We start from the raw sequence: 12,067 nt of genomic DNA, 5'->3' as shown, positions 1-12,067 counted from the left end.
ACAATAAAATCCAAAATTCCACTAGGCACAGGCACTTTTTACCAATAAGAATTTTTCCTTTCTAGGCATTCAGATGCTGCCCCATTAGGAAATCTGATAGCATTTTAAAGGAATGACAGAATATTTTAATCTATATTTTGTTTAATTTATTTATATCCTGTTATATATTTCCAGACATTCGTTAACCTGAGCTTTTTCTCAAACATTTTTACTATATAGATTTTTTCTTTAAAAGTTAATTTTTAAAGTAGAAATAAGATTTTTCCTGTATTTAACTGCTGTTTTTTCTTATTTTGTTTTCTAAAAAACCTATAGGGGCAACTTTCAAAAGTATCTAGGTAACAGAGTACATGGAGTTGCGCTCTTATGTCATTTAGATGATTCTGAAAGTAATAGCCTGTACAAAGGGCATCAGGCTTTTAGGTGCATGCATTGTAACTGTGTGCCTGTTGTAACTGTGTGGCCATTTAAAATAGGGAGCTATAGTTGCAGGCACATGGCTAGAGCAAGCATCTAACCTATACGAAACCAGGTTTATGGTTTCTTTCCACTAAGGCTGGCACAGGGGACCAGAGGAACCCTGAGTTGGGGAAGTCCTGGGGGTGTGTCTCCCCATTAGTAATCCTTCTAGGCCAGAGCTTAACTTGTAATGAAAGAGACGCCAGGGCTCAGCAATTTTTTAACTTTCATACCTGATGAAGCAAGCCCAGAGATGCCGAGGCTATGAACTGCCTACAGGTATTGGGGCTCAGTCTTAGCAAAAATTAAGCACTTTTCAGCTATGAGGTGTATTCTCTCTCTTCCCAGCTGGCTGGATGGTACAAAATATTATAAGTTAACTTGCTTTTGTTTGAAAATAAACTCTACTTTGAAGAAAGGGTCATGGACTGCATGGTTGTTGGAAAGTGTATTCTACCTTACCTGGTCAATGAGTTTGCCTACTAGCTTACACACCTTTAAGTAGCAAACTCCTAAACTTCTGACCTGTTAAATCTTAGGGTACGTCTAGACAACATGCCTTTGTCGCCAGAGGCATGTAGATTAGGCTACCAGACATAGGAAAATGAAGCGGCGATTTAAATAATCGCCACTTCATTTAAATTTACATGGCTGCCGCGCTGAGCCGACAAACAGCTGATCAGCTGTTTGTCGGCTCAGCGCGATAGTCTGGACGCGTGGGTGTCGACATCAAAGGTATTTGTCGACCACCCAGGTATGCCTCCTGGGTGCTTAAGAAAGGAACACACAAATCCCATGTCTCCCCTGAACTATCCTCTTAAATATAACCACATCTGCATTTGCAGTGAAAACCTCTCTCTTGCTTGACTTCAATACTGTGGATTCTTTTTGCCACGTAGTAGAACAAAGCCTATTTTAAACGTATACTATGCATCCCTTCCCCATATTATTAAATCCACGTCACCAACATGCATGCAAGTATTTTCTTCCTTTTCAATTGCACATCCACTGCTATTTAGTCTGATGCAATTCGAAGCACTCTTTATGCTGAGTAAGACTAAAAAACATGGTTATGAAAGGTAGACTGCATAATCTGCAGACTTGTTTATATTACGGGGTTACACTAATACCACTATGATATTTTATATATTGCATCATGAAAACATGCAGGAAGCCAAGATCAATAAATTAATATATTGTATAAATAACACACATAATATAGTTTGCTAAGGAATAAATGAAGTAAAAGGACTCAAAAAGCTTGTGAAACTGAATGAGCCCAGGCCTGAGCAAACTCACAACTCAACATTATCCTCTCTATATGTGAAGATGAAAATATATGTTTTTAGGAAAATGGTTATGCATAATGCTTGGTACAATCATGTCTAACATAAAAACACAAGAACAGCCTACTCAGTAAGACCAAAGTCCATCTAGCCCAGTGTCCTAGTGGTCAATGCCAGGTGCCCCCAGAGGGAATGAACAGAATAGGTAATAATAGTGATCACTTCTCTGATACCCATACACTGTTCTTTCCCTTCTTGGCTAATATGATCCATGAATTTATCTAGTGCTTTTCTGAACCCTGCTAAAGTCTTGGTCTTCACAGGTTAACTGTACATTGTGTGAAGAAATACTTCCTTTTGATTTGTTTTAAAACTGCTACCTATTAATTTAATTGGGTGACCCTAAGAGTAAATAACTTTTCCTTATTTACACATCAGTCATGATTTTATAGACCTCTGTCATATCCTCCTTCAGTATCCTCTTTTCTAAGCTATAAAGTCCTTGTCTTTTTAATCTCTCTTCATATGGCAGCCAGCCCAAACCCCTAATCAAGGAAGAAATACAAGAAAGAAAAATGTTCCATATTCAAATATTTCCTGAAGACAAAGAAGAGAAGCATAATTATTTTCTGAATGAATAATATTTCTACTTTAAAACAGGGCCATGGAGAGACTGTCTACAGGCATTAGAAGATGGCCACGACACCAGTTCTATCTACCTTGTGAAACCTGAAAACACAAATCGACTTATGCAGGTCTGGTGTGACCAACGACACGATCCTGGTGGCTGGACAGTCATTCAGAGACGATTGGATGGATCAGTCAACTTTTTCAGGAACTGGGATACTTATAAGGTTAGAACAAATGAAATTTTTTTCTATCTCAGGGGACATCAGTAGGATAGAAAAAAATTAGACGTGAATAAAGAGACCAGTTACAGGAGATAGGATACATCTATTTCTTATAAGTAGTATATATTTATGCTTTAGGTTATAAATCAACTGTTAACTGATGGATTAGAAACATCCCATATTTAGATTAATCCATGAGTGCCCTCTATATGATCTCTTGTATTTTCTGTTGGAAAACTGTGTAGTGGTTTGAAGTGCTGACACATTCTAAGGGTCAAGATGAAGTTGCGCTGGAATTCCGAAACATTCCCATGTTTTCATTATCAAGATATCTTGGTTAAGGATGCATTGACATTTAAAAGCAAGATGTATGTGCAACACTAATCCATTTGTCACTTTTTTCACAGCAAGGATTTGGGAACATAGATGGAGAGTATTGGCTGGGTTTAGAAAATATTTATTGGCTAACAAATCAAGGCAACTACAAACTGCTTGTAACAATGGAAGACTGGTCAGGTCGAAAAGTATTTGCTGAATATGCCAGCTTCAGACTGGAGCCAGAGAGTGAATATTACAAGTTGAGATTGGGTCGTTACAATGGCAATGCTGGGGATTCTTTCACTTGGCATAATGGGAAGCAGTTCACCACACTGGATAGAGATCATGATGTATACACAGGTATGAAATGTTTACCAACAAAAAAATAACTATGGAAAATGGCAAATTGCATAATGACAGGATAGAAAATTACATTGACGCGTATAATTAAAACATTTATAAAAGCAAAAAACAAACCCTGATGAGGATACACAAATTGATCTGGTAAGCTAATAATTTTCATTGACAAATGGCAAAACAAGCTTTTAAATGTAAATAGCTGAAGTTATTTTAAAAATTAAAGCCTGGATCCTGAAATTAGATCCTTGTGGGTGAATTTTGCACTAATATGGACCGCCACAGTAGAGTCCACTTCCATGGTTTTGATTCCAGGATTGAGGCCTGTAAAAGGAAAATTTTGTGTGCCTTGCCGCTTGCATTGGATTGATGGATTTAAAAAAATAGATATTAAAACTGTTTTATATATACATTTTGTTAGCTTACCAACTGCAAGTTTTATATACTCAATAACAGGCCTCTTCTCATTATAGGTAACTGTGCTCATTACCAGAAAGGAGGATGGTGGTACAATGCCTGTGCTCACTCAAACCTCAATGGAGTCTGGTATCGGGGAGGACATTATCGTAGTCGATATCAGGATGGTGTTTATTGGGCTGAATTCCGTGGGGGCTCATATTCACTAAAGAAAGTTGTTATGATGATCAGACCTAATCCCAACACGTTCCACTGAAAGAACTGTTACTTTTAATTTACCGTTTAAAAAAGAACAATAAAATGGCAGGAGTAGCTGCATGTGCTATCTGGAATACATCTTCATAGCAGCAACGAATGTAAGATACTGTACTTTTATTGCTAAAATCTGAGGACTTGTATATTGTATTTTCAACATTCATGCCAGCAAAAAACATACAATTTAGGTGATATAATAAACTCAGAACATCTTTCTTTGTAACAAAAATAATTAAGGGTCCTGTTTTTAGAACCGGGCATTGAGATGGACTGTAGATAACACTTCTGAGTTTTATTCCCTATAAATTAAGTCTAGATGCTAAAAATACTGCCACAGTATCTACATATTTTGTATGTTATATTATGTAAAAATATTATCAATTACAGTACAATCTGTACAGAAAGTGTTTTATTGTTATTATTAGGCATAATTTGACACAGGAAATAACATCCTTTGAAACTATGTAGCTGGTATATGTACCGTATAGTATTAGTGGGATTATTCCTAAAATAATTTTTCTTAATTGTCATAGATAAAGTAATAATTAAATCATTTCAGTTGGTGGGCAGACACCCAAATAATTACAATATAATTAATTTAGTCTGTTACTTTCATTCTTCTCTTGATGTACATGCCATCATTCTGAAAGCTGACCTCTGATAATCAAAAATATGTGTAAGGAAGGAAAATGAATGTTCTTAAATTGAAATGCCCACATGTATTTATGAAGAAATCCAAATTTATAATGGCTATTGCATATTACATAGCCAACATAAATAATGTTAATTGCCACATAAAAAAAAAGTCTAAATAGTTAATATTTTATACCTGAGCTACATCATTATCTGATGTGCAGACACTGTAATAATTAAATTGCTACAAATTAAAGGGACTATCCAACTTTGCAGGCAAATGATGGATCCCGATCTATATTCTATTTAATGTCTGTAGCCACAAGATAAGGATTCTTGGTAGAAAATATTTGTAACCAAGAACAATTATATTTGCAATATTTCATAATCTATAATGAGTATATTCACTTATACTCATTTATAAATAAAATCAATTGTGGAAACTTGGAGAATTTTAGAATTCTGCTGTGGTTGGTAGATAGAATAGATAATTATTGCAAATTAGAAACTACAATGAAAACCATTACGTTTAGTGAAAGAATGTGTGAAAAAAACCAAAAATAGCTCTTGGCAATTTAGCATGCTTTACAATAAGCCTGTGAGATTTCTTTTTTACACAGTGTGCATATTTTATAGTATAAATATACTATATGTGTGTGTGTGTGTGTGTGTGTGTATATGTATATACACATACACACGTGTGTGTGCTCTCTTCCCTTGTTACCTCATCGTTTCTTCACAAATGTATTATGTGCATTAAAAACTGATGATGTCTGACGTAGCATGTGTTGTATATAAATGAAAGTAGGGTTTTTAATATATTATCAAATTATCCTTGTAATATTGCAAATTGGCAATAAAGCAACAAATGGTATTTTGATGTATTTAGATTCATTATGATGTTTCAGTTCAGGTTAACTTTCAAAGTACAGGAAAGGCCACACAAGTCCACCATTGTTAATTTATATCATATAAATTCTGACTTCTGACTCTACACCATTAATGATTTGCTTTTTCCAGTAAACTAATTGTCTACACATTTCAAGTTCTACAAATAGCAGTTTTCTGTTGAGTTCAGCACACCTCCTACCATCTTAGCCAAGGTGAGAATCTCTTTTGAATCAGTAGATAAGGCTGCTTCTCACAAGGGTCATAATTCGTATCTAAGTTGCAGTGGTGGTCAAGATGCACACTCAAGCTACTGGATGGGGGAACTTGTCTAATTAGTTAACTCCTAAATGGGGACTCTATTAATTATTTCTATCTACTCTAATTTCTGGACATTATCCATAAAGGTGTGAAACCATGAAAAAACCAAGAGTTCTATTTATACAAAAACTATTGTTTCTATTCAGATGGAGAACAATCCTCAGCATAAAACACAACAAAGAGTTCTGCGGCACGTTAGAGACTAACAAAAATGTATATGGCATCTACATTTTTTGTTAGTCTCTAAGGATATGTCTAGACTACATGGCTCTGTCGACGGAGCCATGTAGAGCAGGTTTCTAGACATAGGGAAATGAAGTGGCGATTTAAATAATCGCCACTTCATTTACATCAAAATGGCTGCCGTGCTGTGCCGATCAGCTGTTTGGCGGCACTGCGCGGTAGTCTGGACACTCTGCGGTTGACAAGGGAAGCCCTTGTCGACTGCCCCGTTATGCCTCATGGAATGAGGTTTACCAGGGCAGTCGACAAGGGCTTCTCTTGTCAACCGTGGAGCGTCCAGACTACCGTGCTGTGCCACCAATCAGCTGATCGGCACAGCATGACAGCCATTTTGATGTAAATGAAGCAGCAATTATTTATATCGACGCTTCATTTCCCTTTTTCGAGTACACTAATCTACATGGAGCCATGTAGTTTAGACGTACCCTAAGGTGCTGGAGAACTATTTGTTGTTTTTCAAGTTTTTTCAGTTACAGACTAACACGGCCACTCTGAAGAACAGCCATTTACCTTATAGTAACTGTGGTTGTTCAAGATGTTCTAGTTAGTTTGACTCCTTCTGTATATATTTATACACCTCATGAGCAAGACCAGAAAGTTTTTGAGTAGCATATTTATGCATACATCCTTGTATGCTCCCTAGCAAGGGCAGAAAGAGTGGGAGCAGATGCAACACTCCCTCACTTCTTTAAATTCTAAGCCCACACAGAATTTATAATAATAGCTGAGTATTATAAAACATAAGGATGGTGAATGTGTTACTTCCATAGGGGAAGTAATCATTTGTTCTTCTTAATCATGCATTTCAATATGGATTCCTGTAGGTGACTGACAATCTGAGTCATCCCTGGATTGTGGGAATGAGGAGTATCAGCTGAATCTGTTGCACAAAGACTGAATACTGTTCACTTGAACTTGCCACCTTCGGCTAAGTCATGTCATGGGCAAAATGTTTTCACAAAGGTCAGTGGATTACTCCACATTGCAACCTTGCAGATCTGAGACTGGAATGTTTCTAAAGCAGACAACAGATGCGGCCTGTACTCTGAAACAATGTGCCTTACTATTCAAAGGACAGGTTCACCAGCCAGTTGATGTCACATTGAAATGTACTATGTATTGAAATGCACTTGGGAGAATGGGGTGGCCTTTGGATAAGCCAAAAGTAGCTACAAAGAGGTGAGGAGACCACTGAAGAGGCTTGGTCCTTTAATACAGCAAAGCTCTGGATAAGGGTAGATAGTTTCTTCTCTCTATGTGTCAAGTGTGGCTTCAGGAAGAAGATTGGCAAGGTTAAGGTGAAAGTCGATCTCTGAGGTTGACTTGACTTTGGGATGTGGTCTCAACATTACCTTTTTTGTCCTATGTTACAGCCCACATTGATTTGTAAAGAACAAATCATGTCAAACCAACCTTGATAAGATAACAAGTCTTGTGGCTAAGGGGGAAGCAGTGGATGTGGTATACCTAGACTTTAGTAATGCATTTGATATGGTTCTCAGAGTATTATTAATGGTTCACAATCATGAAAGGCATAACAAATGGGATTCTGCAAGGGTCAATTTTGGGACCACTTCTGTTCAATAATTTCATCAACAGTTTAGATAACGAAACAGAGTGTATGCTTATAAAGTCTGTGGATGATACCAAGCTAGGAGGGGTTCCAAGTGCTTTGGAGGGTAAGGTCATAATTCAAAATGACCAGGACAATCTGGAGAAATGGTCTGAAGTAAATAGGATGAAATTTAATAAGGACAAATGCAAAGTACTCCACTTAGGAAGGAAAAATCAGTTTCACACAAACAGAATGGGAAGTGACTGTCTAGGAAGGAGTACGGCACAAAGGGATGTAGGGATCATAGTGGACCAGTGGGTAAATATGAGTCAACAATGTGACACTGTTGTAAAAAAGCAAACGTGATTCTGGAATGCATTAACAAGAGTATTGTGAGCAAGATAAGAGAAGTAATTCTTCCACTCTACTCTGTGCTGATCGGAGTGTGTCCAGTTTTGGGCACCACATTTCAAGAAAGATGTGAAGCAATTGGAGAGGGTCCAGAGAAGAGCAGCAAAAATGATAAAATTGCAGCAAAGGTTGTTAAGCACTGGAATAAATTGCCTAGGGAGGTTGTGGAATCTCCGTCATTGGAGGTCTTTAAGAGCAGGTTAGATAAAGATTTGTCAGGGTTGGGCTAGATTGTGCTTTGTCCTGTCATGAGTGCAGGGGACTGGACTTGATGACCTCTGGTGATTCCTTTCAATTCTATTATTTCTGTCTGGTGGCTGTCCTAATGAGAGAGCACTGAACTCCTTCTTAACCTTTTGCCTCAGCATTTGGAGTGGACCATTTCAGTGGCTAGGTTTGTGTTGGTGTAAGCTCTGATGCTGATGTTAAGGTTGACTTTGGTGCCATATTCTCCCCATAAGCATTAGGCATCATATGCTTACTTGATAACATACTCAATACTGATGATTTGTTCACTTGACAAGTTCTCTGGAACTTGTTTCCTCAGACCTGAAGATGCTCCAGAAGGTGATGTTTCAGCCAGCCTTACATCTTCCACAATTTTAAAGCAGAAAGACAAGCTGTTGAAGAGACATCTACTCTGCCCATTAACAGAATAAGTGGGGTTTAAAGTCCATAATTTTTGAATCTGCCATTAGGAATCTTGAAGTGATCTCACTTCAAGTTCAGGGTTACGATTGTTTACCTACTATACTTAACCCTTCATACCAATACACTAAACAGCTCGGAGATCAAAGGGCTCAAACCTTCCTACAATAATTCAAATACTTACTATCCCATAGATCCAGCTCTACAGCTCTTCCCTTCAGTATATTTTATTTCTCCCCAGACCTAACTTACGTCTTCACCAACAGCATTAGTCTGATCCTCTTCTGTTGTTATAGTCAATACACCAATAGGAGCTGCACCTGTGCCAACCAATGATCTACTTTCCAGGCACTCCTTGTAGCAGATACTACTCTCTTGACTACTCACCTGTTTCTTCAAAATAGTGCCTTCAAATTAGTCTCAAGATCAGAACTCTGTGGACCTGTTAATTATGATTTTCCAGAGCTCTTTTGTTGGACAAATGTCAACATGGTTTCTGTAAAGAGAAATCATGTCTCACTAATCTATTAGGGTATGTCTAAACTACCCCGCTAGTTCGAACTAGCGGGGTAATGTAGACATACCGCACTTGCAAATGAAGCCCGGGATTTGAATTTCCCGGGCTTCATTTGCATAAGCAGGGCGCCGCCATTTTTAAAACCCCGCTGGTTCGAACCCCGTGCAGCGCGGCTACACGGGGCACGAACTAGGTAGTTTGAACTAGGCTTCCTAGTTCGAACTACTGTTACTCCTCGTGGAATGGCAAATGAAATTTAATGTGGATAAGTGTAAAGTAATGCACATCGGGAAAAATAACCCCAACTATAGGTACAGCATGATGGGGGCTAATTTGGCTATAACAAATCAGGAAAGAGATCTTGGAGTTATCGTGGATAGTTCTCTGAAAACTTCCACACAGTGTGCAGCGGCGGTCAAAAAGGCAAATAGGATGCTAGGAATTATTAAGAAAGGGATAGAAAATAAGACACAGAATATCTTACTGCCCCGTATAAAACTATGGTATGCCCACATCTTGGATACTGTGTAAGATGTGGTCTCCTCACCTCAAAAAAGACATTTTGGCCTTGGAAAGGGTTCAGAAAAGGACAACTAAAATGATTAGGGGTTTGGAACGGGTCCTATGTGAAGAGAGGTTAAAGCGACTGGGACTTTTCAGTTTAGAAAAGAGGAGACTGAGGGGAGATATGATAGAGGTATATAAAATTATGAGTGGTGTGGAGAGGGCGAAAAAAGAAGTTATTTATTAGTTCCCATAATAGAAGAACTAGAGGACACCAAATGAAATTAATGGGTAGCAGGTTTAAAACTAATAAAAGAAAGTTCTTCTTCACACAGCGTGTAGTCTGCCTGTGGAACTCCTTGCCAGATGAGGCTGTGAAGGGTAGGACTATAACAGAGTTTAAAGAGAAGCTAGATAATTTCATGGAGGTTAGGTTCATAAAAGGCTATTGGCCAGAGGATAGAAAGGGTGTCCCTGGCCTCTGTTTGTCAGAGGCTGGAGAAGGATGGCAGGAGACAAAAAGCTTGATCATAGTCTTCGGTCCACCCTCTCTGGGGCACCTGGTGCTGGCCACTGTCGGCAGACAGGCTACTGGGCTAGATGGACCTTTGGTCTGACCCAGTACAGCTGTTCTCATGTTCTCTTGTATTCAATACTGCAATATCTAATCAGCTTTCTTCCAACAAAGGCAATCTATTTCTTTCTTTTTAATGTGCACCTAGGGCAAGTCTAAACTATGGGTTTTTTTTGAAAGAGGATATGCAAATTCCACAGGAATTTGCATATCTTCTTCTAATCTCACTTTCAAAAGATCCTCTTTTGAAAGAAAGTAGTCTGGACACGGTTTTTTTGGGGGGGGGGGGACCCTTTTTCAAAAAAATTGCATAAACTTAATTTTTAAAGATTTTTTTCCGGAAAAAACATGTCCAGACTACTTTCACTCTGACACAAGGCAATTTAAATGGGTTCCCTTATCCCTGATCCTTTTATGCACACTGGGAACTATCTACAAGTTGCGGTGAACTAAAATTCCTACCAAGTACTACAACTAATTACTAAATCCTATTCCTATTTATTGTAACAATCTCTAGGATTCTATGAGTCTAGTGAAAAACCCACCAGGTCCACACCCATTTGGTCCCTATAGGAACAATAAATTCCTTCCTGACCTCAAAACAAGCTGCTGAAATGAATTAAAGAAAAAAAAGGGAGGAGGGGGGAGGAGAAAAAGAAAACTCCATCCAGCTCATGTTACTGTTTAAATTAATGAAAAGGGAGAATGAAGGACCAGTCAGCTCCTCTGCTGGCCCAGCAGGATAATGAGCGATTAAAGACTTTGGATGTAAGGAGCCACTGTTGCGTCCCTCAGCTTACATTCTTCCCTTTTCTACTAGGGCACTCCCTATCACCACTGGCCCCATCAAATTCTCCATCCATTCGGTAGGCATTTAAGTTGCAGTTATGAGTTCTCAGCACTGCTGCAGTCCTGATCCCTGGTTGCTCACCTTGAGCACTTAGAAAAGGAAGAACATGTAACCCACACACTTTTTGTGGTTCACTGTGCCACGCAGTGGCACCTAGACCACAGCAACAGATAAGAGCAAGAGACCTCTACCACACAGGCTGAGCGCTAACTGGTTTTTAGCTCAAAGGGTAGAGGCTCCTATACTAAGTTCCAGAGGTCCCCAGGTTCAAATCAGACTGGTGGCAGTTACGAACACACAAATTTTTACTTTTCCAACAGGGCATAGGGAATGTATATCAGAGGCAGGGATAAAACTAAATTCTCCAGGGTGTAATTTCAACTGCTTTAACCTTGAAACATCCTTTTTCTTCCTACAGTCCCCTTTACCCTTTCAACATCTGCAACAAATAAGGAACAAATCATATAGACAACAGCATCATTCACTATAGAACCCTGATTCATTTTTCTCTTCCCACAGCACAATCTATTCTGTGCTCTGAATGAGTCCGGGATCCTGTGGAAATATAGTATGCAATCATGTAAGTAAAGACTGTCTCATAATGCATACACACAAGGAGAGTAAAAAAGGTTGCACAGGCCATCTTAATTCTGGCATCTGCTAACTTTTAGAAGCTTGATTTTGCAACTTTAACTTTCTTATATTATTGGTTTCTGTATATAATTTCTATATTGTGACAAAGTTCTGGCTGTGCCCCTTGGGTCTTGCGCTACTGGCGGATAATATTAGCTTCAGAGACTCACTGCGGTCCTATACGCAACCACTTACTCTTTACATGAGGCAGGGTCCACAGCTTAGTAAGCCATACTCATCACATGCTAGTCCATGGTTTGGGGATGAAGATAGTTCTGGTCTCCCTTCTTGGGACAGGCTCTGGGTGGGCAGGGGGAAGGTTCGGGAGGAACCAGTGCCCACCCACT

General features: G+C 38.7%; 2 protein-coding genes across 11 annotated transcripts in view; one reads left to right on the top strand and one right to left on the bottom strand.

The window, feature by feature from the left end:
- The window catches only part of ANGPTL2 (angiopoietin like 2), a 42,084-nt gene extending 36,634 nt beyond the window's left edge, over positions 1-5,450 (top strand). For both annotated transcript variants that reach the window (XM_006130753.5, XM_006130754.5), the window contains exons 3-5: positions 2,406-2,599; positions 3,004-3,274; positions 3,745-5,450. In XM_006130753.5, the coding sequence (XP_006130815.1) occupies positions 2,406-2,599; positions 3,004-3,274; positions 3,745-3,944 (665 nt within the window). In that variant the 3' untranslated portion in view covers positions 3,945-5,450. The remainder of the gene's footprint in view (positions 1-2,405; positions 2,600-3,003; positions 3,275-3,744) is intronic.
- RALGPS1 (Ral GEF with PH domain and SH3 binding motif 1) overlaps positions 1-12,067 on the bottom strand; it is a 412,834-nt gene that overhangs the window by 220,618 nt on the left and 180,149 nt on the right. The gene's annotated exons all lie outside the window — the stretch shown is intronic.

This window comes from Pelodiscus sinensis, chromosome 23 (assembly GCF_052426305.1).
Source record: "Pelodiscus sinensis isolate ZL-2025 chromosome 23, ASM5242630v1, whole genome shotgun sequence".
Lineage (NCBI taxonomy): Eukaryota > Metazoa > Chordata > Testudines > Trionychidae > Pelodiscus > Pelodiscus sinensis.
The sequence above is the reverse complement of the archived record's forward strand: the minus strand, read 5'-3'. Positions and strand labels throughout refer to the sequence as shown.